This window comes from Neurospora tetraspora (assembly GCF_033439725.1).
Source record: "Neurospora tetraspora strain CBS 560.94 chromosome Unknown B0H65scaffold_4, whole genome shotgun sequence".
Classification (NCBI taxonomy): Eukaryota; Fungi; Ascomycota; class Sordariomycetes; order Sordariales; family Sordariaceae; genus Neurospora; species Neurospora tetraspora.
Window position 1 is genome coordinate 4,044,253 of NW_026944386.1, and position 24,488 is coordinate 4,068,740.

Below are 24,488 nucleotides of genomic sequence, written 5' to 3' on the forward strand. Positions count from 1 at the left end.
CTGCGTGGTTGGAGTGAGGGAGCTCACCACTGGCGACTGCCCGCTGCACTGCGCTGCGACTGCTGTAGCGACGGGATGCAGCGACTGGCAAGCGCGCTTTGGTCCTGCAGCGTCCAATTGGAAGCTGAAGCGACTAAACACACTATGGCACCGTCTTATTGGCCCGCAATAGCTCAGTCTTGGTGGTTATCTGGCCTGTGCGTATCACTCCTTTTCTACCTATCTCGTCAAAATCTTGGATATGCTCATGAGGGTGATTTCATGTTTAAATAATACGCGCCTGTTGAACATTCTCTATCATAGCTGAGACCTCAAGGTTGCCCCTTCTGTTGCACAGAGCCCTCCTCAGCATAGTCCCTCTAGCATCTCGACTTGCTGGTATCGCTTGCTGCGATTTCAACACCAAATCACAGACGAGGCCGCAAGGCCGCAATTGCCATCACATTCACCTTTTCCAGCGTCAGGGGCTAGCGCTTCCCAACTCAACAAAGAAAGCACAGATCAGCATAGGCACCGTGCACAGACCCGAGGACTTGGTGACGTTCCAGGGGAAGCTCAGGGGAGCTCAGCGGCTTGGCGCCTTGTTTGGTCAAGATGAAATCCAGGGGTGACAACAATTATCAGGTCAATACCTTCATGGAGATGCCACCGGCGTCTCATTAGTTGTAAAAGCGTCCAGGGTATAATCTCCTCCAACCTCCAACTAAAGAATCCCAAGGTTACCAGCCTAAAACTCCAACTCCTCAACCTCCATCCCACAAGTCGTACACGTCTTGACCGTCATCCCCTCCTCATTCTCGACCGTCCTGCCCCATTCATGGACATGTTTCCCTCCATTATTTATCGCATCCCCAAACTTGGTCGCTTTTCCTCCCCTCCCTGTTGAACTACCACCACCACCACCACCACCATCTCCCGCTATCCCGCCCAACTTCCCCGTATTCCTCCTAAACGCCTCTGTCCTCGTCTTCCTCTTCAAGTCAAGCAGCTTCTCCTTAAACTTGGCCTCCTTCCTTCTCTTCTTGTCCTGTTCACGTTTCTCAAACTCGGCGTCAAGAGCCTCCGCCGACCCCCATTTGACGTTAAACGCGTATTCTTCGACCTGGTATCGTAGAAAGAGCATCATGTCGTGCCAGTGAGACTTGTGCGGGTTCGGTTTGGACAGGTGAGGGAGGAGTTCGGGGTCTTTGAGTTCAGCTGTAGTTGTCATCACTAGTCAGCAACCAGTCCCAAACCAAATCAACAACAGGACAGAGGCACAAAAAAACTCACGATCAGTCAACAAATAATCCTCCTTCGCCTCCGTCTTCGTCAAAAGACTATATCTCTCCGGCCACCTCTCCTTACACTTCCCGCACACCGCGCACCCAAACGTCTCCTCCCACACAAAATCAATCTCCAAGCTGCCACACTCTCTACACTTCTTCCTCTCCTTCGCCGCATCCTCCTTGTCTGTAAGCACACTCAACCCAGGCTCGTACGGCCCCGCTTTGTTCCTCTGCAGCTTCCGAATCAACTGCATCCGCTCCCACTCCGCGGCCGTCATGTGCGCCGGCTTTTGCTCTTGCTCTGCCCCGGGCTGCCCTGGCTTCGTAGGCCCGGACATTTGCTTGTTGAACGGATCATCTTCCACCGACAGGAAACCGCCTTTGGTATCCGTCATGGCGCTAAAGTTGTAATCGACGTATTTGGTGAACTTGCGCGAGATGGGGCGCAAGTCCCCTTGATCATTCCCGTTCCCATCTTTCTTGTCACCAGTAGTTGTTGTCGATGTGCTCGTGCGAGCGTCCCGGTTACTAGCCGGTACGTCATTTCGCGAGATCGATGTGAACGGGCGCTTGCGAGAGGCCGCGGCGCGACCGGCGGCGCCGGCTAGCTGGATGTCATCGGTGGCGGCGATGCCGGAGGCGGTGCGTGGGAGGGAATCGGAGGGGAGGGGGATGCCGGCGGCTCGGTGGTCGGCTTCGCGTTGGGTGCGGAGGTCTTTGACGCGGAGACGGGATTCTTCCTGGTGGACGCAGGGGACTTGTTAGTTATTTGGTGAGTGCGACGGATATGAACCGGGTTGGGGAGAATGGCTTACTATGCGACGAGTGTCGGCGGCGGGAGTTGGTGGTGATGCTGGACGTGCTGTGGTTGTTGATCGTGTTGATCGTTGCGCTGGAGCTGGAGGGGTGGACGGCCGTTCCATTGTGGGAGTTGCTCGCTATGCCGTAGTGTCGAAATTAAGTTGATTGCGAGAGGGAGTTGTCATCAGCGAAATGGCATCCAAGGGTATCTTTAACAAAACAAAAGGAGAACGGCGATGGTTGTTAAAAGGATGAATGCATTCACCGAGCGTGCTGTGTCGCGAAAGCAAATGTTGTCCATCGACCCCTCGATGACGCTGTTTGGGTCGATTCGGCAGGCATCAGCCAAACAATGTGCTGCTCGCCGCCTCGTTTCAGGCGCCAAAGTCCGCCGCAAAGAGAATTGCCACATCCTCGGCAATGGCGACAACCTCGACAAAGGAGACATTCCACACAACAAACACGACGTTTGTAGTTAGCAAAGAGTATGCCAATCCAGATAGTAGTGTATTGTTTACTACCTCTCACGTCCTGGCAACGCAGGCTGCTAAGCGGAGTGGGCTGACGACCGGACTCGCTTATCCGCCATTGTTTGCTCCCATTAACCACCGCCCATCCGTCTAACCAAAGGATGTCTATACGTATTTTTGCCAATGCTTCAAAAGCCATATTGGTACAAAGTATTACCCGCCCAGATAACAGTAGCCGGCACGGTCGTGTATAACCTGTTTCCCTTCTTTTTTCCTGCACCGTGCAGCAGCATCCAAGCCGATCGTTTTAAATCGCTTACTCCTCCTTGGCGCCGCCGCGGCCAGCACGCTCGGCAGCCTCAACAGCCTTCTTGTCGCTCTGAGCAGCACCGCCCTGGAGACCGGCCATCAAGCCAGCAGCCTGCTTGAAGGGACGCTTGAGGTCGCCGCTGGCGGGCTGGCCCAAGAGGTGGATCTTGGCAAGGTTGGACTCGAAGGCGCCCTTGAGGGGGATGATGCTCTGGATGAGGAGGGGGTTGGTGTACTTGAAGTAGAGGTGCATGACGCCCATCATGAAGACGCCCATCATCTGGGAGCGGAGGAGCGACTTGGCCTGGGCCAGATCGTAGGCGTGGACGGTGGTGGTCACGAGCTTGCCCTCCTCAGTGGAACCCATCGGCGCCGGCTCGACGTACTTGAGAGTGGTGAGGTCTGTGGAGAGACAAAGTTAGCAGACTGTGGATTCTTGCTCGAGGGAGAGGAAGTGCAACATACCCTTCTTCTTGTTGATGGTGTTCATTATGTAGAGGTGGATGCCGAGGATGAGGACATTGCTGAGCGCGTAAAGAGCGCGGCAGAGGTTGAGAACATTGGGGTCCTCGAAGGGGATCTTCTTGGCGAGCTGCATCATACCAAGGATGATGACCAGGTTGGTGCTGTGCCCATGTTAGCAACTGGAATCCGTCTCCGGCTCGCGATGTCGAGGACACGGCGGCACGTTGTTCGCGCGTTCGGCGGGCGGTGATGTTTCTTACATTTGCGGGGAGAGACCCATTATGAATATGCTTTACCGCGTGGCGGAGAGATTAGAAAAGAGTATAACCAAATAAACGAGGTTGACCACGATGGTTGTCGACAACAGAGAATCAACGGAAAGAATAGGCGGTGGGCGGGACTGTGGATTGCGTTGGCAAAGAGACGGAGCACGGAGGTGATGACGGATCGCGACAGATTTTATTTAACTAGCTGCGGCCTGCGGGATGGACACTCTGGACTTTGGCTGGGCCGGCCGCGGGCAAAAAAAGGCCAAGGCTGGATGCGATTGCCCAGACAACCAGAAGCACCGGAGCAGTGGCACCTCCGTTACAACGCAGGAGGTCCGAACTTGGCCAAATTCGCCATCCAGCACATGTTGGTGACAACTTCAACAGATTCTGGGTCGTTCCCCAATTGGTTGTTACAGGTCATCGACGGACCCCAATTCCCCGATTCGGGCGCTCTAGCGGCGCTGTCTTCTCAACACTCGGGGCCCGCGGCGCTGGGCAATTCTCGTCCCTTCCGTCACCGTGTGTCGTTGGCTTTAACAATTCCATCCCATCCTTTGCAGCAAAAGGACACGTTCCCGATCCTTATATCGGAGACAGAAGCTTACCGCACGTTTTAGAAGCTACGATGCGCTTACACAACCCGGAACGACTCCATGACTCGCCATGTCAAGATGCCATTATTGACCACGATAACCCACCTTCTCTGCGAACGATATCATGGCACGCTGGACGATGTCTGTAGCTGTTTGTACCTGATGTTGGAGTTCGTCTTGATGGTCAGGATCATTCAAGGGACCAGTGAGGGGGTGGCTCGTGCGGCCGCTGACGAGACTTGCCAAGCCGGCTAACTGTGGACCGTACGATAAGATAAGGCGCACGTGAAGCCAAGAGGTGTCGTCTTTCTTCTCAAGCTTAACCCTAGGTTATTCCTACCCTAACCCTGATATTGCACTCGGGGAAAGCTCACCCCCTCATCGATCCGTTACACAAGTGCTTGAGTCCATCCCATATCCATCATCTAGTTGGCTTGGACAGCAAGTTAAGAGACTGTACTGACGATGCATTTACCGGAATGTCATTTCGGAGTTATCGAGGTGAAGCTTAGAAGATCGAATGACAGTCCAGGGCAGAATCGGGCCTTCGTTCTCACGCTCTGCAGTCTCCACCTTGAGAAGGCCGACCTTCGACGACATACGATCCGGCGCTTGTCCTGGCCTTTTATCAACACAAACCTATGAAGCTCTCAAGTCCATGAAACACAGGCGTTGATCATGACCATCTCCAGGACAAAAAGGGGACGAACATGGAGCGGTTGCAGTGTCACATGAAGGTTGCATTTGTTTCTCTCGACGAACAAAATCATGCCCAGAGCGCTTGTCTTGTTAGCGCCGATCTGTGACAGTTTCAGAGTCGCATCTGGGAACCTCGCTAAGGAGAGCGTTCAAGGGACTCGAAGGTGTTCTGGAAGTTCGTGATGGTGATGGTTACGTGTTCTGCGCTAACAACTTTCACTTCAATAACAGAAATGACAGACCGGGGTTGCCCTGGCGATCCGCGGATATTTGACAAAACGCCTAGCGTCGTGTGCTCAGCCACTGCATTGCAACATCTACGAGCCACTCATGCCACTTCAACTGCCGTGATGGGTTTCGGGAAACGCCTCACCAAAGGCGTTGATCCGTCTCCCAATGCCGAGGGCTCAGTGTTTCCTAAAAATAAAGGATAGCCCAGAAAGGTCAATGGACGGCAATGCTTTGATTCGGAAGGCGGAAGAATCCAACGGACAATGAGGCGCCGACATTGTCCGACTCGGCGGAAGAAGGAACCCACCGACGGGGGCCCCGGAGGCCCGGGTGCGGGGACGGGCCATTAGAAGACATGTGAAACGGACACCTCGGCGATCTAGACTCCACCTCCCCGTGGTGTACCTACCTTAGCTTCCTATGTCGACCGGCAGGGCTGTCGACCTCATTGTCCTATGTAATTAATTGAAGGTCGGCAAGGCACGAGAAGGGTTTCAAGTTCGGTGTCCGGGCAGCCATGCGGTTCTCATGTTGTCATGTAGAAAGTCCTTGCTGGTCCTCTCTGAATGTGATCGGGACCGTATCGGCTCAGGGTGCCCTGGCTGGCACAGAGGCGCAGTTGAGATTGCCGGATCGGCCAAGACCCACCGTTCAGCTGGGTCGAGATGGCTTTGCACGTCGAGTTAAGGCACATTTATAGGGACGGGAGTTCGGGGATTGATGGCAATCAGATTGCTGCCAGGTACGAGTGCTCATCGAGTTGCCTGAGCCAATCTGGATGAGGGTTGTGATGCTGTTAAGGCTGAGATTTGGGGAATGCTGCGGATGTTAAGAGACCCCTAGACGTCCAAGCTGGGAGGCCTCACCTCGTCATCGTGAATGAAGAATGTCGAGAAGTCCTCTACTCCTCAACCGCCCGGGCATTTGATGGCAGCCTTGAGTGGCCGGGACTTGACAGGTAAGACTCAATCCGTATGGGTAGCTTCGGACTTAAGGGAGAATGTCATCGTTGGTCGTATACGGTACTCAGGAAACCGCTTTACTATCGCCGACATGCATAGGTAGGCATTGCCTCGCTTTCGGTACCTGCCCTAACACGCTTTGAAGGTGCGACCGGCGACATTGCCGTGCTTGCTACATCATGTTGCTTCCAAGCTTTTTCCAGGTGGTTTCAATTGGCAAAGTCGCCCGGTTCTTCCAAACAAACCTTCTTCAACGAAGCTGACGACATCTTATCCCAACTCCTCTCTTCGACAACATCCATCCTCAACTTTTAGGTTTACTTCCGTATTTTATCTCACGATTACATACCTACCACTCCAGCCCAGGCAACTGTATTACGCGTCCCGGACGTTGGGGGTGCATCAGCACGCCCAATCCGGAACGACCCCGGTCGACCAGTTCTGTATCGTGCTATCAAAATCTAGTGATCATGTCGTCGAAACGTGTTAAGCGACCCCTCCAGGGCCTCTCTTGTGAAGACAGGTAGATCGATTCCCACACGCCCAATCACCCAAGGAGCAGCACGGTCACACGCTAACCCACATCGCACTTTAGCGTTCCAAGCCCGTTCGGCGTGGTAAGCCCAGCCACTAGCCTGTGCCATCCCTGCCCTACAATGGATCGCCCGGGCTGTCTCTGTCAGCGCTTCCCCCGTTCCTTCCTTCAACACTACGGTTCCAGTTGCCATTGCCAAAACACCGACAGTTCCCCCGCCAGACGATCCGCCCGTTCCTTTCCTTCCATCTCAATCAGCTCTGGCCAGCACCCGCGGACGGTTTCCCTCTCAACAACAACCACCGACCCCATCGCGGGCTATTCCGATATGAACGTCACCAATTCCGCAAACAAGACTGTCAATCCCAGCGAACTTTTTCTGCTGGACACAAACCAACCCGGAACCGCTTGGGACCAGTCGCCGTATCACTCTGACCAGCTCCTCTCGGGACTTGGCTTCGACAACAGCTTTGCCATCGGGCAGCATGCGAACAGCGCCTTCAACGCTCTCGAGAACACCAAGAGATTGACGGCAAACTTTCCAACCCAACCATCGCTTGTCACGCAATCGCAGGTCTTGGAAGCGCAGCCAACAGGAAACGGGCCCACCTACCTTGACTCCATCCAACATTCGGGTCCCAACTTCGACTGGGCAGGGGACAATTCCATCAACTCCATCAACTTCTCCATCCCCACTCCCTTCACCATCCCTCAGCAACCCGTTTCCGGCTGGAATACACCTGCGACGACCCCTCTTGCGCCCCGTCAGCATCGCATTCCCGGTCCCGGCTCTGGTCCCGGTCGCAACTTTGGTCTCGCCAACGAACAATCAAACCATCTAAGCGAGAAGGACAAGTACTTCACCATCACCCATCGACAGACTGGCCAATATCATCGCATCGACAAGCGCAACAAGATTCAGCGATTGGTCAGCAATATGAAGACAATGCCCGTGATCATTGAGGACAGGCCGTGCGAGTTCCCCAAGCTCAGCAAACGGGGAAAGCACAGGGATGAGGACGACCTCGACGACGACGAGCGGGTGCTCAAGGGCGATGAGGCCAAGGGAATGACTTCAGCGCAGAGGCGTCAACTTCGCAACAAAGTATCGGCTCGCAATTTCCGTGCTCGCAAGAAGGGTGGGTTTACCTTGCTGATTCCGTTTGCGATGAACATGCTCACTGACTTTTCTAGACTACATCAACGACTTGGAGGAAAAGTGCAAAGAGCAACACCGCACCATCCTCCAGCTGGAGGCCAACATGCGCGCCCAGATCACCGACAATGAGCGCTGCAAGGCCCTCATCGTTGAACTCTTGGGACTGCCAGAAATGGCGAATGTGCTCGGTCACTACGAGAAGAAGATCAGCGCCATGGCCCAGACGATTGCCCCTGCCCAGTCCCAGATCAACATGGACAGCAGTATATCGGACTCGATCGGAATGGCCTCTTCTCAGTCACAGTCTCAGAGCATGTTCTCAACCTCAACTTGGGCGCAGCAGCTGGGAGATGACTCGGCCGACGTCGATGATTTCAGTGACGAGATAGGCATAGATCCAGCCGGTCTTAGTTTTCCACGTTAGTGCCCGGGCACGCGAGGTACTAGTCCGGGCTAGAAACGCCCAGTTCTGACCCCGTGCTTGTTGGGTCTGTTCTGACTTCGTGCTTGTTGGGTCTGTAGGCGTTTCTAACCCTGACGAGTAACGGGTTTAACGAAGTTTCATGTGCAAATTTGGCGTTTGCTTTCGGAAAGCTATTTCGCTTCTATCCGTACATGGAGGAGTATTGCGGTTACTTTACTTGCTTTCGATGTGTGATTTGGGGACGGGAGACGGCCCGCGAGCCTGTCGAAAAACGATGGGAGGATACAGCGCACATTTTCAGGAAAGGCGACAGCGGTAGATATGATTGGGTCTTATTTGACGGATGAGGCTATATTTGAAGTTACAAAATCAGTATCACAAAGAAGCAACCACACTCTTCTATTAAAATCTGTCCAAAATCGCAGTGTTGCACGTACAGCTAGGCTTGTATATGTTCGTGTGATGGCGCCTTTCACTTGATTGTGACATTCTAACCTTCATCGAGACGACGAGATGCTGTCAACTCGTTCAGCCTAGTAAATGCTCACAGCCAGACGCCACTTTCCCGCGCCAGCGCATTCCCCAAACGAGATCTCTTTTCGACAAACGCATATCACGGGACGGGAAACTAAACGCAGGCCGCGCAGGTACCGAGAGCGAGCTGCGGGCCGGGCTGACGGGACCACCAGGCGGGTCTCGTGCACTTACACTACACGAGGCTGCAGCGGAGAGCCGAATTGACACTGTCTAGAGGTATTGAGGACTCGAGCCTTGTGTGGCCACATCACTGAACCCGCTATAATTACAGCGGGCTTTAGTGCTTTGTCCACTATTAGCCCGCTGGAAGCGAGTATCGACAGTCTCGATTCGGCGTTGTATTTGCTGCTGAATGGGGCGTGCGTTTCGGATCTCTTTACACGGTCACGTTTCGTTTTAAGACATTCAGAAAATTGGTAATAGCACTTCAATATGTATTAAATATTAATTATAGCTTTATACGAGCATCCTGGTCCTAGGAAGGGCTTCAAATCGTCGAGTGTCCAAGGTGTCTTCTGTCGCTTCCATGTTTGCCGACTGCGTGTGCCGCACGGGCCACTTTCAGTGCTGTGATGCATCGTGAGCCTACCCGTTCATGTTTTCATTCCCTCTTCATCTTCTTTCCTTGTGGCAGTCGTAACTGACACTACCATGATTCCAGCACCCCACTGGGTCGTACAACATCCTGACCTTCCCACCACTACAACAGAACAAGCAAACAATACTGAATCCTTCTTAGTTCTTAGAAGCCGTCTCCTCCTTTTTCTTTTTCTCCTCCCCTTCCTTCGTCTCTTTCTCCTTCACTTCCTTGAAGGTATCCTTCTTCTTTTTCTCCTCCTTTGCCTTCTTCGCCTGTTCCTCAGTCGTCCTATAGTTCCTTTTGTCTGCCCGATCCCCCGGGCCCGTTGGCGAACCTGGTCTCCTGGATAATGCAACGAAAAGATGTTAGGGTTGGAGTATTCTACAACAAATAAACAAGGAGAGAAGAGAGCCAGCCGCTGGGTGAGTGTATAATTACGTACCGGATAGGCATATTGGACTTAGGTGGGTTGGTTGACTTGGTAGGTTGTGGGAATGTTAAAGATGGTTAGTGTGGTAGGTTTGGGAGTGTTGTTACTATTGCTTTTGAGGATGGGCAATGAGAAAATTGGCACTGGTTATGGGAGGGCAGTAGGGAAGTCTTATAGTTGTGATTCTCACTATCGAGTTCGAGGCAAACTGCTCAGAGGTTGGCCATATTGAACGCTTGACCCATCACCCATGAATCACGTTTGCAATTTTCGTGTCATTAATCCAATCTAGCGGGGCATTCATTCTCTTACCTGTTCGACCTTCCAATCCATCAATTATACCCAACTTGGTTGGTTCGCCTTGTTGTTGTTTTTACTCCTCCGTCGAGCAACAAAACACCGATCGGCATGGAGAACGAACGCTGTCTCTAATATGCTCACAGCAATACTTGTCAGAATTAGCTCAATGGTAATACGATAATGACGCGCTTGGTTGCTCGAGGTCGGGGGTGGCGGATGTGTCCTGGTCATCCAAAGTCCGAACTCGTTCAGAACGAGCGAGGTGCTCGTCATAGGGGCTGATCCAGTCGACGATGCTTCGAATACCAGCGCCATATCAGTCATTGTTTACCATGTCCACCGTATCTGGTAAGGTATCGCATCAAGAAAGCGGTCTGGGAATGGAAACGCTGACACACCGCAGTCCGCATCAGCACAGAGGAGACTCGTTACTTGCATTGGTCATGGAAGCACATCGAGTCGTGGCATACCGAAAGGCAATCATGGCGGGTATAAGACCTGCCTTGCCCTCTGGCTCTCTTGTCAGTCATCAAAAATCAAGGCTTCTACCATCTGGCTGTGTCTGTCAACTTGAACAACGAAGAGATTCTCGGATACGAAGTACAACCCAACAACTTACGCCGGCCCTCCGTTTTAACCATGCATCGCTCACTCTTTTGGGGCTCCTGCCTCTCCCTTTTCCTCCCTCTGTGCATTCTTTCAATCAGCTACATCGCCGGGACCTCAGCTCTTCCTCAATATGCTCCTCCTGGAGCACAGGCGACGAACGGTCTCTACAGCGATCCTGGAAACTTCACAGGAACTTGTCACGATATCAACTTCGACGACAATCAATGCGTTCTCTCGGCAAAGTGCAGTGCTAGTACTTTAATGGAGCGTGAATCAAAGCTCAACCTAAACAAATGCTTGTTCTACGCTAAATTCAAGCCGGATTATGATAAAGGTTTTTTTTACCAGTGCAGACTACACTTTCTACTGGTACGGGACAGACAAGGATGGTAAAGTCGCCAACTACAATGTGGATCAGCACAGGTTCAGGTATGTGGTACTCTACCTACCCAATGAGAAATTACGCATCAGCGAGTGTAGACGGCTTCGCCTCAAACCCAGCCCCTCAGCCCTGGTGTCATCATACGGCTGTGTGACTAACATGGATGAATCCCCCCCTGATTATCACAGGCCCGGAAGCTTCTGCGACAAAAGCACTTGCGAGAGCTGCCGTCTCGCGGACGGTTGGACCGAGATGGGTGGGCCGAAAGGCTCTATTTACCTCGTCTGTAAGTGTAGGAAGACGGTCGGCGATCCCGCTACTCAGGAAGTCAGTTCATGGATTTGTGAGTAACTCCCGTGCCTTGGAACTGTCGGCGTTGAATCAATCGTGACAGTCTTGCGCTGTTACTGATGGTCTTGTGCTGACGCCAACTACCTCTAGGGAACGAGATTTTCAACACGAATGGAGATCTCACGTGCTTCGGAGAGAAAGGCGTGTGACATAGTGGATGGATTTCTTGTTGTCGAAGGAAGCCGCGTTCACGGTGCAGGATCGCAGTGGCCAAGTGTCTAGAGCTAGGTAATAGTGGTTAAGAGTGCCTGGAAGGAAGGCGGAAGGGAATCTGAAAGGAAGGGGCGAAGAAGAATGGCGTGAAAAAGCAGTTACTTTGGGAATAGAGAAAAAGTACCTACCCGATGCTAACTCATCGCTTAGAATACAAACGCAAATTGCTCATGAAATGGTCAGAAATCGTCCGTTATTTTTCAGATTTCTTTTCAAAACCATTGCCCCTTGGTTACCCCCTACCATTCGAATTTCCAGCACACAAAGTTTCCGTTGTCGAGACCGATACCTGAATCTGGTTGACATTAGCACACAGCAGAAAACATATGACAGCAGGAGCAGTGCACCAAGAAGCCAGGACGGAAGAATGTGCAAGTTGCGTTTGGAAGGAAGGTGTGTAGACTTACCAAACTGAAGGAATTTATCATGCTTCTGGTTTCCTAGCTTGTCACACTGCAATACTGGCTCGCGCTTGTTCTCGAGGTCGCGATCGTCAATGTCGCACTTGCTTCTCCATTGACAGGCGTTCGTGAGTTTTGCCCTACTCAATGGTTAGTCGGTCCCTTGAAAGAACTCCTTTCTTCCAACGATGCTGGAAGCAATAAGGAAAGCGTATTAATGAAGTGTCACTCACGGCCCACTGGCCTTCTTCAAGAGAAAGACATCCATGTTCACACTGGCCCACCACAATCGTTGTTCCTTGAGATTTTTCCCCAAGTCCTCGTTTTCCGGTGTCGAATCTTTTGGAACAAAGTTGGCGAGGCATGTGTTCAGGTCGATCTGGGTTGGACGCTTCCCATCTTTTACCCCAGCCTCGCCCTCGCTGCCTTTGTTGACTTTGCAGCGAGCTTTAAGGACGCATGCTTTCCCGTCCTACTCATAGGAACTGCATTTTTTGCTGATTCCTTGCTTGACTTCGCGAGCATGAAGATGGCCGTCACTTGTCTGTAAAGTTGAGATGCTGGCGGTGTATCCGAGGGCGAACATGAAGAGCGAGAGGAAGAGCCCTCCAAGAACAGATGGGTAACGCATTCCAGCAAGCTGAGTGATGTGAGCGTCTAGTGCTAGTTGGTGGTTTGGTTGTCTTGATGTCGTGTTCCGTGTTGATGCTTCTCCTAATGAAGAAAGATGGACGATCGCTGCTCTGCAAACTCGTTGTTCTTCAATGAGAAAAAGAGGATATAAATCAATACCAGGAGGGATAAGGTGATTTATATGCCCAGGAGGAACCAGAACAGATATCCGTGACATAGCGAAACATAATATGTCTTTAATACCGTAGCGCGCGGGTGCACTGGGAGTTGCTGTCCATTACCAACAGATATGATCTCTAGCATCGTGCCGCTGTTTGCCAAGTCCATCTTAACACGATACTGGCACGAAGATCTCGAGCGTTTGTCGTCCTCTCCACTTACAACAGTTGTGCCTTCCAAGCGTTCAATGGATAAGCGCTTCGTTGGGTGCAGGCACGCGGTCCAGATGCGCCTGCAGTCCAACACAGGCGGGCCACGGCGGGCAACGTCATCTCGCCCTTTGTTTGAAGGCACTCCCACCTTTGGCTTCTCGCTTCCTTCCCTTTCACACATCATTTTTGCAAGCACCAAATTGTTCTTGCCAGAACTAATCGCAACAACTTCATTGCCCACCAGTAACAATTCGCACACTCCCATTCATGCAGCTTCCCTCTTTATGCGGCTAAGCAATAGGTACGTTTCATTAGAGATCTGCCTTCGCCTTTGTGAAAAAGAATGAATGTTGCAAACTTCACAGTACGCTGTGCCACACATTACGGAGTATCTTCTACACTCGACGGGCGGGATGGTTGGCAACTAGTTCTTGGCAGTTGGTGGGTTTGTACCCGTTGGCTGTTGGCGGTCGGTTGCTGGAGTTGGCTGTCGGATCCAACACATCAAGCACAAACAAGGGAGGGACACCTCGTGCCTGTTGACAATTGGAAGTGACAAGGAAACAATATCAAGCTAGATATACGCCTGTGGGAAGGCTACGACAATCGAGAATCTAGATACCTCCAGCGTACCCATTCTGGCCGTTCTTATCATCACATGCGAACAAAAGCCTTTCCAGCTCTACCGCCGAGAGAAATTATCGTTCATCCAACATGCGCCGCGAACAATATCACTTGCTCTCTGTATCCTCGCCACCAAATCCATGACCAACCTGACCTTTGCCATGGAAACGAGGGACAGTGACCCATCGCTCTCAAACTACAATGACCAGCACTAACTCCAGGCCCTTTTGGAAACAAACTTCAAGAGGCTTTTATTCAAGTGCAACCGCCGATCTTCACCATTGGCAGACGAATCGGTTGGTGACAAGCGTCATTCACGCACGCCCACGCGCTAGCATTCCCCTTATTCATGGATCGCAACACCCATTTGGGTCCTACCTAACGGGCATATAAACTGTACCGCAAGTAGCACTCAAGTAGGTAAACTTCACTTTGTGTCAACACTTTTGTCTTCTATCATCGAACATTAGCACATCTCGAAAGTTACCTTTAGCTCGCTGGCTATCAAGAAAACACGAAGCACCACGTACTAAACCATCAGAACAACTTCCCCATTCCCAGCATACTTTCCTGCATCGATTTCACAAGGATGTATTTCACAAGTTCTCCTGGCTTCTACATGTCACTTTTAATTGCGGTCGGGTTTATCACCACGACCTCAGCGGACCGCACTGGCACTCCAAATCCGTATCCGGATTATTTCACATCCGGCGTGGACTACTTTGGGAAGTTCGGCGAGAGTTGAAGACCCATCGCTTTCAACAATGATACGTGCACCTTAAGAGCCTCTTGCATTGCGAGGGCAGACACTGAAAAGAAGTTCATGGTGGACTTCAAGGACGTGGATAAACCGCGGCGCAAAACTATCCTCAACATGAACAAATGCAAGCGGTTCTACAAGCAGAAGGGGGGTAAATGGATGCTCGAGTGGAAGAGAAACAAGGAGGATCAAGGAGAGTGAGTACCATACAGTCATTCACTGCCTCCGCATCCATCATGGCGTATGCTTCAAAAGAACAAATTGAAAGAAACTGACGCGTCACGAATCAGCGTGAAGAACTTCTGCAAGCTCTGCACTTGCAAACTGCCCACGGAGGACCAACTTGATCCCAAAGGGATGTACAGACTTTTGTGTACCTTTTGCAAGGTCCCCAAGGAAGAGAATGGACATTACAAAGATGAAAAAGACGAGTCAAAGGAAGAAGGTCCAGATTTTAACTGGGCCCATGACATGGAGTATCTAGGTCAGTGACCTCCTTCATCTTAACTTGCACTCCTGTGTGCTTTGCGTACTGACAAATATCTAGATGAGCATATCTCCAACAACGACGGATTTCTTGAGTGCTTTGGTCAAACACAGTCGTCTAGCGTATTTGATAGTTGAGACATTATGGGTTTGAGACGGGAGCTTACGATATAGGATGGTGTTTCAAGTGGTTTGGTGGGCGCATGTATGCAAAGGATTTAGCTGGACTATCTTGTTTGCTTTTGTTTTGTAGGGAACTTGGATGCTTTATCTTCACAAAGCCCAAACTGGCCAACAAGGATCCTAGGATTGGACTTTTGACCTGTAGAAAAGTTGACAAGCAAAGAAGCTGGGGTCTCGCGAAAGAGCTGGCTCGTCTGGCGGACGCTAGGATTTTGCTTTGCAGTTTGCGAAGGGGATCTGGTCGAAAATCTGGTCGAGATATCATTAGCTGCCTGTTTTCCATTCATTCAGGTTCAATTCTGGTTCAAAGTTATTGCCATCAGTCATGTCCTCACCCTGGTAAACGCTGTACTGGATGCTTCTAATGGAATGGCTGGCCAGCCGTGAGATTTCCCAAGCTTTGAAAAGGTCATTCTGAAGGAGAAGATTTCCATGTAATCTTGTCCGTAGATGAGAATGCAGTTTGCGTTGCGCGCTATTGTTCTGTGAGCAATGACTGTCCCCAACAGGTGTGACAATCAAAGCGTCTACGAGGAAACTCGGCGCTTCTACTTCATGTTGCCATCTTGTAGACGAGGCGTCTACTGATCGGTCACGTCGGCGGATCATTGACCTGTTGGCTGCTTCTTTGTAGAGCTACACACTTGGCGCGCACACCCAAAAACTCCCTACGTACCTCCACGCCCATAAAAGTACTGTAGGTAATCCCAAGCACCGCCAACTTCCTATTCTCGACGTAAAAAGGATTTGAACGCCTCTTGGAGGAGCTAGGAACATGCTAAGAAACTGGAATTATCCATCTGAAAATGCATCCTTCAACTTTTTGGACATTCGTGGTCAAGTGTCTCGAGGGGGTATACTTGAGGGCGTACATGGGGAGTTTTTGAATGTGCGCCAATTGTAGCTCTCCTTGTAGGCACCTCTAAAGATTGAGCGGCAATGTGCCGCCCCTCTTTCCCCCTTTTGTCGCCGTAGACACATTAGTCTGCTAGATGATGGCCTTTCTCTCTGACAAAGGCTTTGTGAGTACCGCTGAATCGACCCCAGCCCGTCCCGTCCTAGTCTTTGCCGCATGGCTGGACGACACAAGGCCGACTCCCCGTGTGCAATGCGATCATCAACCAATCTTCCTTCAGCATGATTGGCGGCTAATACAAGTGGTCTAGGACTCAAATGTGTCACATGAGAGGTAGGTATCTACCTATATATCACAGCTCACGCCGAACCATACCTCTAGAACACTTCTCTTCCAGTCGATATACTTCCAAATCATTTCTGCCTCAGAATCAACAGCTCCCCTGCAGATTGTGGAAAACACAAACACCACGCACTACACCATCAGAACGAATTGTCAATTCTACGCAAGGAACATTACTTTCCCCAGAATGCGGTTCTCGATTCCCTGGGGCCCTTACCCCTCTCTTCTTTTCTTCGGATTCATTGCTACCACTACTGCTTTGGTCACCAGAGACCATCCCTTCAATCCCAATTCTAATTCGATAGGAGATGGTCGATTCAGTGAGCATTGCAATTCCTTCGATTTTAACCCAACAACCTGTGTCCTCACTGCCCATTGTGTTCCCAAGAGCGACACAAAAGACACGAGTAACATGAGCGATGGACGCCGCAAGACCAGCCTGAACTTAAACAAATGCCTCTGGTATCACAAGGACGAAAGAGACGGTTACGTCTGGCAGGTAGATTGGAACGAGAAGGACGAAGATCGCCAAGGGTGAGTACCTCCCTACGGCCCCCGAAAACTCCTTAGCACTGCTAAGGGGTAGAAAGCATTTCATCTAGCATGTTACTAACGGGCTATATCAGCATTCTGAATTTTTGCAGCTTCTGCAGTAGTGAAATTCAGAATCTGGATATTGAAGTCGAACCGTTGCTTCTGTGGAATTGGTGCCCTCCCCCATTGGGGAAGCCTGGTGCATACGAGAAGGACAATAAAGCAAGGGTCACGATGGCAGGCAGAGCTCGATCTTTAGGTACGTTGTTATTCACTTCAAGAGCCACATTTATTCCACTCACTGACACTATTCCAGAGCGATGGATTGGACACAACGACGGATACATGGAATGCTTTGGTAGAAGAGGAGTTTAATGCTAGTTTGTTTGTTGTAGAAGGTCGGGCACCTACTGTGCAACTACATCTGGGTCATTTGGTATCTAGAGAAGCCTCTAGGTCTAAAGGGTAGGATTAGATTCCCAACTGGCGTTTTAATGTGCCCTTAGGTAGGTAGGTACTTACAAGCGTTGCGTTGCCTGCAGAGATCTGGTCAATGCTGGTATAGATTAGCTTCGAATGCGTATTATCAACGACCAACACAGAAATATAGTAATCGAGGCCTCTGTTTCCTGTTAGAGGTACGTCTGTTATTGAGGCCACTGCTTGTGAATCATCCCAATGGCAACTTCTTTACCTGCTATGCCACCCTTGAATCGAGTCATAGATAAGTGTACCAAATGCCACGTTCGTAGACGCTACCTTGACGGGCCCTCTGCCAACTCGTTGTCTTTCTTTGATGATAGGCTCAAATCAGCTAGACCTTGGTACAGTCGCAGCAAACCGCATGAATTGACGGCGGAGTTGGCCCACAGGATGTTGGTAGGTTGGTCACTGAGGGACGGGTGGTTGGCGTTCTGTCGTCTGGTCAAACGGCGAAGACAAAGTCGGGACAGGGCCAATCCTGCAGCAACATTCAACAATGCCTTGGTCAGGAGGGACACCAGCCGGTAGCCCAGTGTAGTGTGCCCGCTGTGATGACGGGTGAAAGGAGTCGAGGGGCAGCACAGTGGCGCTCAGCTTTCTGTCAGCTGCAGTCAGCAGAAGAGACCGAATAGGAAATAGAAGTGCCTTTGCTGATCAATGATCGAGGGTCAAACACTTTGGTGACGGTCGTTATCCATGGCTCGCCCATGTGCCCCATTCCTGATCCAGGTCATCTTGCAGGACTGGTAACAATGCGCTTGTTTCGTTTCTGCCATTCTTTGCTTGTAGCGGAACAACCAGTTGAGCCGCCTGAAGAACTGGCTGGTGGTAATAAGGACGGGGAGTCGATATGTGGCTTTTTGATCTAGATCAAACCGCAAACACAAAGGCATTTACTCCGCGGGCACCAATTGGCAGGAAAGGAGTCGATCCTGTAGCGGCACCACCGACAATGCCTTTGTCAAAAAGGCCATGATCCGGCAGCCCAGTGCCCACTTAGACGCCACAATAAGAACAATGGCGTCCATCTTTTTGCTGAGAGCCTCAAAACGGGCGCTTAAATGGACGGTGTACGGCAGGTTACCTCCTGGCAAAGGAGGATGAGGGACAAATGTGGAAACGGAAATCAAGCTGGAGGCTGAGGGCAGCTGAAGTCTGAAGAGGTCTGGTTCTTTATGGCCCCGAGGAGGATAGAGCTGCTTGTAATTGATAGGTTAGCACACATACATGAGGCGTTTTCATCGTTACTATAATGGCAAATACAAACAAACGGGGGGTGTTCGACCGTTGGAGGGAGGTCAGCGTTTACCATGCATGGTAGGACCAAATCTCTTCACAAGTAAACCTCAACGAACACGGAGCCAACTACTGGTGTTAAAACTGCTCTGACAGCGTTCGTTTTCCACATCTAATTACATTACCCGTTTGTCTTCTATTTTATCCTCTTTGACTCCTAACTCCCGGAGTCTCGGAGGCCCTGGTTCCAGCCCAGTTCCCCCACCACTCCTACCCCCTCACCCTTCACTCCCCCGCTCACTCAACAACCTTCTTCCCACTCCCACTCCCACTCCCCTTCCCAAAATCATACCTCCCAACCCCATCAACAACACACCTCCTCCCAACCCTCCCAAACTCCTCCCTCGGCCACCCCTGCACCGTCGCCCCCTCCTTAACCGTCTCCCCGCCCATAACCAACGTATGCTCCAACAGACACGCATCCCTCTGCATCTCCGCCCCGCTCAACAACCTGCTCCCCGTCCTCAACACCGCCCCATCACCCACCTTTAACCAATTCAGATCAAACTTGCCCCTGGTATTGATATGCGCCACCAAGCTGGCATCGTCCACCGTCACTCGATCTCCCAAAACCAACAGCTCGGGCTCGGTGAAGATGAGAGACGGTCGGCCGTTGGCAAACAAAGCGCAGTCTTTCCCGATCTTGGCGCCCAGACAGCGGAAGTAAGACACTGTGAAGCACGTGCCGGTAATCATGCCCAGCACGCCCTGGCCCGCGAAGCAGGAGGTGCGGATCTTTTCGATGGACAGCAGGAGTTGCCAGCGCTGGCAGTAGGGGGAGAGATCCCAGGAGTGGGTGCCCGGTTGACGACGGCCGAGGAGGATCCATTTGGCGACGATGGTGATGAGCAAGGAAAGGAAAGCGAGGAAGGTATTGAAGACGGCGAAGATGGCAGAAAATAAACCGAAGAGGGCCATGGGTTGGGTGAGGCTGGCGTGCGTGACGGGGTGGAGCGGATGGCTGGCTATGAAGAGGTTGATGATTTGAATGGTGGAGATGGAGGGGGCACTCCAGTAGACGACCGTGAAAAGGCGGTTGAAGATGGAGTACGCGGTGATGGTCAAGGGCGAGTAGACGTGGTAAGGAGCGAGACCGAGGTAGAAGGCGCGACCGAAGGGAGTGCTCATGACAACCGCGGGGTCGCTGGCAGGGTCTTCGGCTTCGGTGTCGGAACCGGAGTGGTTGAAATCAGGAGGGACGTCCGAGACGGGGCGGGTGATGGTGATGCTCGGGGTGCTCCGGCCCTTTTCGGGGTCATTGGTGCCTTGGAGGTAGCGGACGCTGTCGATGGAAGACTTCTTTTCCTGCGTCTGGGCGGGATGCTGCGCTGCACGGGCGTTGCGCCGGGAGACTCTGCTCTTGTCGCCACCCTTGGGGGCCGCTCCGGTGGAGAGGCAAAGAGAGTCACCGCCCTTGGAACCGACATACACTCCGTTCGCAACGTACTCCTTGTTTCGGCGGGTGAGTGCACCCGATCCAAGTACCGTGTCTTCGCCGACAGTCACACCGGGGAGACAAACCACACGATCAGCAATCATAGCGCGATCTCCGATCTTGATCGGTTCAGAACCAAGACCATCGGAAGTGACGAGATAGGAGCGAGATCCAAAGACGACATCATTGCCAACGTCGAGCAAATGGTAGTCCGTCATTTCCGGTCCAGTACCCGGCCAGTACACACGTTTACCAACCTTGGCTCCAAGCAGACGAAGGACAACAGAAGTCATCTCATAATGCTGACCAAACAAGCCCGTCAACTTCTGCAGCGACTTATTGGGATAAATCGTCCTCATCAGATCCAGTCTCCAGCGCTCGATCTGTCCACGACCCTCAGCACTGCTCGGCTTCAGCTTGCCAAAGATCAAATCCAACAGCGTCTTAATGATCATCACAGCGGCAAACTCGAAAAACGGACCGAAAATCACACCCAGGCCCTTAGCCAGGTAGTGATAAGCGATTCGGTTGTCGCCGGCCCACCACATGATGATGCTCGGCAGCGGAGCAACGGGAGGGGCATTGGGGTCCTTCGCGGGTCTGCTCTCAACCAACCCAACCATACCAAGCAGCCACGGGCCACCGGCAACCAAGCTGACAAGACCGTACAGCGGCATGGTCAGGAACAGAGTCAAGGCCCAGTGCGGCTGCGGAGCGCGGTGGACGGATAGATCGCGGTTGGCCTCCGTGGCATCGTTCAACTCCCAGCTGCACGAGTTGGGACCGATGCAAGCACCGTCAGGGACCTGGGTGCCGGGAGCAACGTTGGCGGCAAGACCGACCGAGGCGTTAGCGCCGATGGTGATCTTGCCTAGGTACATGGACGTGTTGGCTTCAGCGCCGAACGGGCAGACGATGCACTTGTCGAGAAAGGCGTTGGGGCCGATGGTCAAGAGATCGTATTCACCCAGTTGGCATTCGTGCAGTTCGACGCCGCTACCGATTTTGGCACCAAGGAGACGGTAGTACCAAACAATGGTGTAGTTGTGGTGCCTGTGAAACGAATCATGTTAGAGGTTATTCGGGAATAGCGGAGATAAGGCTAAGTCTTTGTTTACATCGGGAAAAGGGGGGGGATCTTGGCAAAACTTACTTGAAAATGCCCTGTCCAGTCAAAGCAATCACCTTCTGCGTCAACCACCACCTAGTATGATACCATCCCCACATCGGATACACTCCTTCCTTGTACCGGCCCATGATCAACCACTTGGCCAGAATGCCAAAGATGGGCAGCGCAACCGACATGACCACCCGCGCAAACATCAGTGTTGTCACAATGTTGACCAACCGGCCAAAAGGCCATCCGCTCGTCGGCCACCGCTCCATGTATGCCAATGTCAGCAAGAAGACAGTCCAGTGCGCCCCGCGCCTAACGGGGTACAGGATCGCCATGGGCACCAGTTGCAGCATCATCAGAAATGGGTTCGTGGAGCTGTGTGTCTTGATCGGCTTCGGCGGTCCTTCGCATCTGGTCTGCTGCTCCGAGTCAGAGTCAAACAGGGTGTCGCTATCGGAGGCATTGGCCGAGCTGGGCTGGGAAGCGAGCTTCTCATCGATGAACGCCGACAAGGCGTCGACGGAGCCGCCGCGGAAGACAAGGTCGATGGGCAGTGAAAGGCCAAACTCGGAACGGAGAGCAGACAAAAGCTTGCCGGCCCGGAGGGAGTCACCTCCTAGGTCAAAGAAGTCGGCGTCGGCAGTGATTTCGTGGGCAGAGAGGCCGAGAATGGAGGCCATGATGCGGGTTACCCGTGAAGCAGTGTTGCTTGAGGCAGAGGAGTCACCAGTCCCCGGGCGGTTGTTTTGCTCGTAAAGAAGGGACTCGAGAGCTTCACGGGTGGGCGTAATGCCGAGTTCTGCCGGCAGAGGGGAGTGTAGGATGTGGAAACGGTGTGGGACAAGGTAGCCGGGTACCAGAGAGGGCAGCTTGGACTTGAGCGAGTCAATGACCTTGTTCAGCTCGCTGACATCGGACTTCTCCTCCTTAGGGGCGAGGTAGACTTCAAAGCCGCCGGATTGAGGGTTCTGATGGACGCGGTGGACAATTCCCAGGGGCAAGAGAGCGGCTATGCTGCGATAAATGGTCGTTTCGTCGATGCTACAAAGGGTCGAGGAGATGCTAACCGACAGGGGAGTGTTGAGAGGTGGACAGGTAGCTTCGTAGTGGACGTCGCAGTAGCGAGAACAGTCCGTCAGCTCGGGAATGTCCAAGCGGTCCGCCAACTTAATGCGCAGTACCTTGTTGTTACTCTTGGGCACGTCCTCCATGTAGACAATCAGGCTAGGCCACTTTGCCTGCTGCAGCGACTTCTTCAGGGCTTGATGGAGTTGCCTGGTATCAACACGCTGAGCGCCAGGAGGCGTGACGAGCACAGCACCAACAACTTCTTGGAGGACATCGTGACGGACAGAGAAAGAAAGGGCTTGCGAAACCCGGTTGAAGATGGGCGACTCGGGGTCCTGTGCGGCAGCAATGATGGCGTTTTCAACCTCGAAGGGTGAGATAATTTCGCCACCGCGGTTGATGACTTCCTTGCTGCGACCAGTGATGAAGAGGTAGCCGTCCGAGGAGAGGCGGCCAAGGTCACCGGTATCGAACCACCCATCCGGGGTGAAGGTGCTGCTGTCGTACTGACCCTCTGCAGTGAGGTAGCCGGGGAAGACGGGCTCGCCGCGGACACAGATACGACCAACGGTTTCGGAGGGTTGCTGGATGTTGTTCCAGTCGAGAATGGCAAGTTCAGGGCCGACGGCGATACCTGAAGTGCCGGGTTTGTCAAGTTTGTAGTTTGTTGGCGGGGTTGAGATGGGCATGCATTCAGTCATTCCATAACTCGGCAGCACGATCGCCCCATTAAAGGTCTCTTTTAGCTTAACAGCCAAGGCAGGTAGCAATCCACCAGCGGCATTACACACCAGTCGGACTCTGCTCTTAGCAAGCGCTTCGGGGCGGTCCTCCGCTTGATCCAGAATCATCTGATGCATCGACGGCGAAGCATAGTACCATGTTGCCCCATGGTCCTGCACAACATCCCAGAAGAGGGTCGGATCAAAGGCCGAACAGCAGATAACGGACCCACCCGAGAAGATGGGCGAGAAGATGTTTCTAACCAAGCCACCAATGTGGAACAAGGGCATCATGTTGAGGCAGACATCATCCGGTGTCAACTCCCATGAGTCGATGACAAAGGCTACACCAGCAACAATGTTCTGGATTGTAATGGGAACAAGCTTCTTGGTACCTGAAGTACCGCTCGTGAACAAGATGATAGCTACATCATCCGTCCCGTTTGGCGCTGGCTGGGAGCAGCCTGCTGCTTGGGGCGTGACTAGCTGTCCGGTCAAGTCTCTGATGGAAATTTGCGTAGACTGGCCACGCTGGGCGAGGTCACTCTCAACCAGCAACACCGTCAGTCCTTCTAGGGCTGTCCATGATGAAGGACCTGTAAGTCCCAACCGCTCGGCATCCTTCGCGGTGGTCAAGATGACTGAAGCACCCGCCTGCCGTACATCAGCGCGGAACTGTTCAGCCCCAACGGCTTTATCGCAGTTGACTGGTGAGGCAATGCATGTGTTTGCTACTGCCAGACAGACTGCAGCGAGGACAGGGCCGTTGGGCAGAGCGATACAAACAATGGGCTTGGCAAGCCTGCCCCTTTGTTGCACGTCAAGAGCCTTGGTCGGGAGAGAGAATTTGCTGACAAAATCCCGGAGGGAGCCATGGGTGAGGACTGTGCTTAGGTCCGGCGTACTGAGAGCCGGCTTGGAGGTGGGCTGAATAAAGGCTGATAGGCTGGTGTAGGAAGCTTTGAAAGAGTCGAGAACCTGTTGTTGCTGGGAGCAGTCAAGCCCGGATGCCGTCTTTGACCGAAGCTGGCTCGTGGCTTGTGCGTAAGAGAGGAGGGTGTCGTATGGAGACGCCATGATGATGTGTAGTGATTGGTGACTGATAATCACCCAGGTAGTCGTTATCTCGTCTGATAAGATCTATAATGAGCAGCACGTCTGACCTGCGGATGCTGTTGATGGCTCGTCGACCAGAGATAGGATGTTCACGGTGAGTTCCTGATGGACGACTGTAGGGCAGCGGTGAAGAGAATATCACCAGGTGGATAGGTGATCAAAGAGAATGTTTGGCGAAAGGAGTGGAGTGTTAGACAACTCTAACAAGTCGTGGAGTGATCTGGACTCTGAACACGAGATATCGAGACCGAAATTGCCAACGAAGAAGCGGTGATGGAGTAGATATACCCAAGTTTACGCGAGAGAACATTGTCTTTCGCGCCTTCTTCTTTTCCATATTCCACCGTCAAACTGTGACTGTACTCCATGGCCTGGGGGAGATTGTCCAATCTTGGCGAGTAAGCATCATGTCTTCATCCCAAGACCGCTGGCGAGCCCGAGTAGAGTGGAACCAACAACCGCTCATCACCA

General features: G+C 52.4%; 7 protein-coding genes across 7 annotated transcripts; 3 read left to right on the plus strand and 4 right to left on the minus strand.

The window, feature by feature from the left end:
• Positions 1–282: 282 nt before the first annotated feature.
• B0H65DRAFT_209143 (XPA protein C-terminus-domain-containing protein) lies at positions 283–2,340 on the minus strand. The gene is made up of 3 exons (XM_062821906.1): positions 2,084–2,340; positions 1,273–2,008; positions 283–1,197 (listed from the first exon to the last, which is right to left on the minus strand). The coding sequence occupies exons 1-3, from the start codon at positions 2,189–2,191 to the stop codon at positions 728–730; spliced, it is 1,314 nt and encodes a 437-aa protein (XP_062682167.1). The 5' UTR covers positions 2,192–2,340; the 3' UTR covers positions 283–727.
• Positions 2,341–2,855: 515 nt separating this feature from the next.
• Positions 2,856–3,593, minus strand: B0H65DRAFT_425076 (inorganic phosphate transporter Pho88; the record flags this gene model as incomplete). Its single annotated transcript, XM_062824551.1, has 3 exons — positions 2,856–3,250; positions 3,314–3,474; positions 3,574–3,593. The coding sequence occupies 3 exons, from the start codon at positions 3,591–3,593 to the stop codon at positions 2,856–2,858; spliced, it is 576 nt and encodes a 191-aa protein (XP_062682168.1).
• A 2,947-nt stretch (positions 3,594–6,540) lies between these two features.
• B0H65DRAFT_427275 (uncharacterized protein) lies at positions 6,541–8,188 on the plus strand (the record flags this gene model as incomplete). The annotated part of the gene is made up of 3 exons (XM_062824676.1): positions 6,541–6,593; positions 6,792–7,744; positions 7,800–8,188. 3 exons carry the CDS (start codon positions 6,541–6,543, stop codon positions 8,186–8,188), a joined length of 1,395 nt encoding a protein of 464 aa, XP_062682169.1.
• Positions 8,189–10,674: 2,486 nt separating this feature from the next.
• On the plus strand, positions 10,675–11,705 carry B0H65DRAFT_539808 (uncharacterized protein; the record flags this gene model as incomplete). The annotated part of the gene is made up of 4 exons (XM_062829127.1): positions 10,675–10,978; positions 11,025–11,073; positions 11,215–11,369; positions 11,468–11,705. 4 exons carry the CDS (start codon positions 10,675–10,677, stop codon positions 11,524–11,526), a joined length of 567 nt encoding a protein of 188 aa, XP_062682170.1. The 3' UTR covers positions 11,527–11,705.
• Positions 11,706–11,829: 124 nt separating this feature from the next.
• B0H65DRAFT_549242 (uncharacterized protein) lies at positions 11,830–12,259 on the minus strand (the record flags this gene model as incomplete). The annotated part of the gene is made up of 3 exons (XM_062829642.1): positions 11,830–11,885; positions 11,998–12,131; positions 12,225–12,259. 3 exons carry the CDS (start codon positions 12,257–12,259, stop codon positions 11,830–11,832), a joined length of 225 nt encoding a protein of 74 aa, XP_062682171.1.
• Positions 12,260–14,493: 2,234 nt separating this feature from the next.
• B0H65DRAFT_442908 (uncharacterized protein) lies at positions 14,494–16,784 on the plus strand (the record flags this gene model as incomplete). Its single annotated transcript, XM_062825604.1, has 4 exons — positions 14,494–14,576; positions 14,670–14,863; positions 15,194–15,387; positions 16,263–16,784. 4 exons carry the CDS (start codon positions 14,494–14,496, stop codon positions 16,782–16,784), a joined length of 993 nt encoding a protein of 330 aa, XP_062682172.1.
• A 1,605-nt stretch (positions 16,785–18,389) lies between these two features.
• Positions 18,390–23,978, minus strand: B0H65DRAFT_509232 (uncharacterized protein; the record flags this gene model as incomplete). Its single annotated transcript, XM_062828292.1, has 3 exons — positions 18,390–18,510; positions 18,852–21,047; positions 21,148–23,978. The coding sequence occupies 3 exons, from the start codon at positions 23,976–23,978 to the stop codon at positions 18,390–18,392; spliced, it is 5,148 nt and encodes a 1,715-aa protein (XP_062682173.1).
• Between the last annotated feature and the right edge of the window lie 510 nt (positions 23,979–24,488).

Excerpts from the sequence above, each read along its gene's own strand:
- B0H65DRAFT_209143 (XM_062821906.1), bottom strand. The coding sequence starts at position 2,191 with ATGGAACGGCCGTCCACCCCTCCAGCTCCAGCGCAACGATCAACACGA. Across the intron at positions 2,009-2,083 it reads CCGCCGACACTCGTCGCATA|GAAGAATCCCGTCTCCGCGT; the intron begins GTAAGCCATTCT and ends TGCGTCCACCAG. Across the intron at positions 1,198-1,272 it reads GGATTATTTGTTGACTGATC|CTGAACTCAAAGACCCCGAA; the intron begins GTGAGTTTTTTT and ends TGACAACTACAG.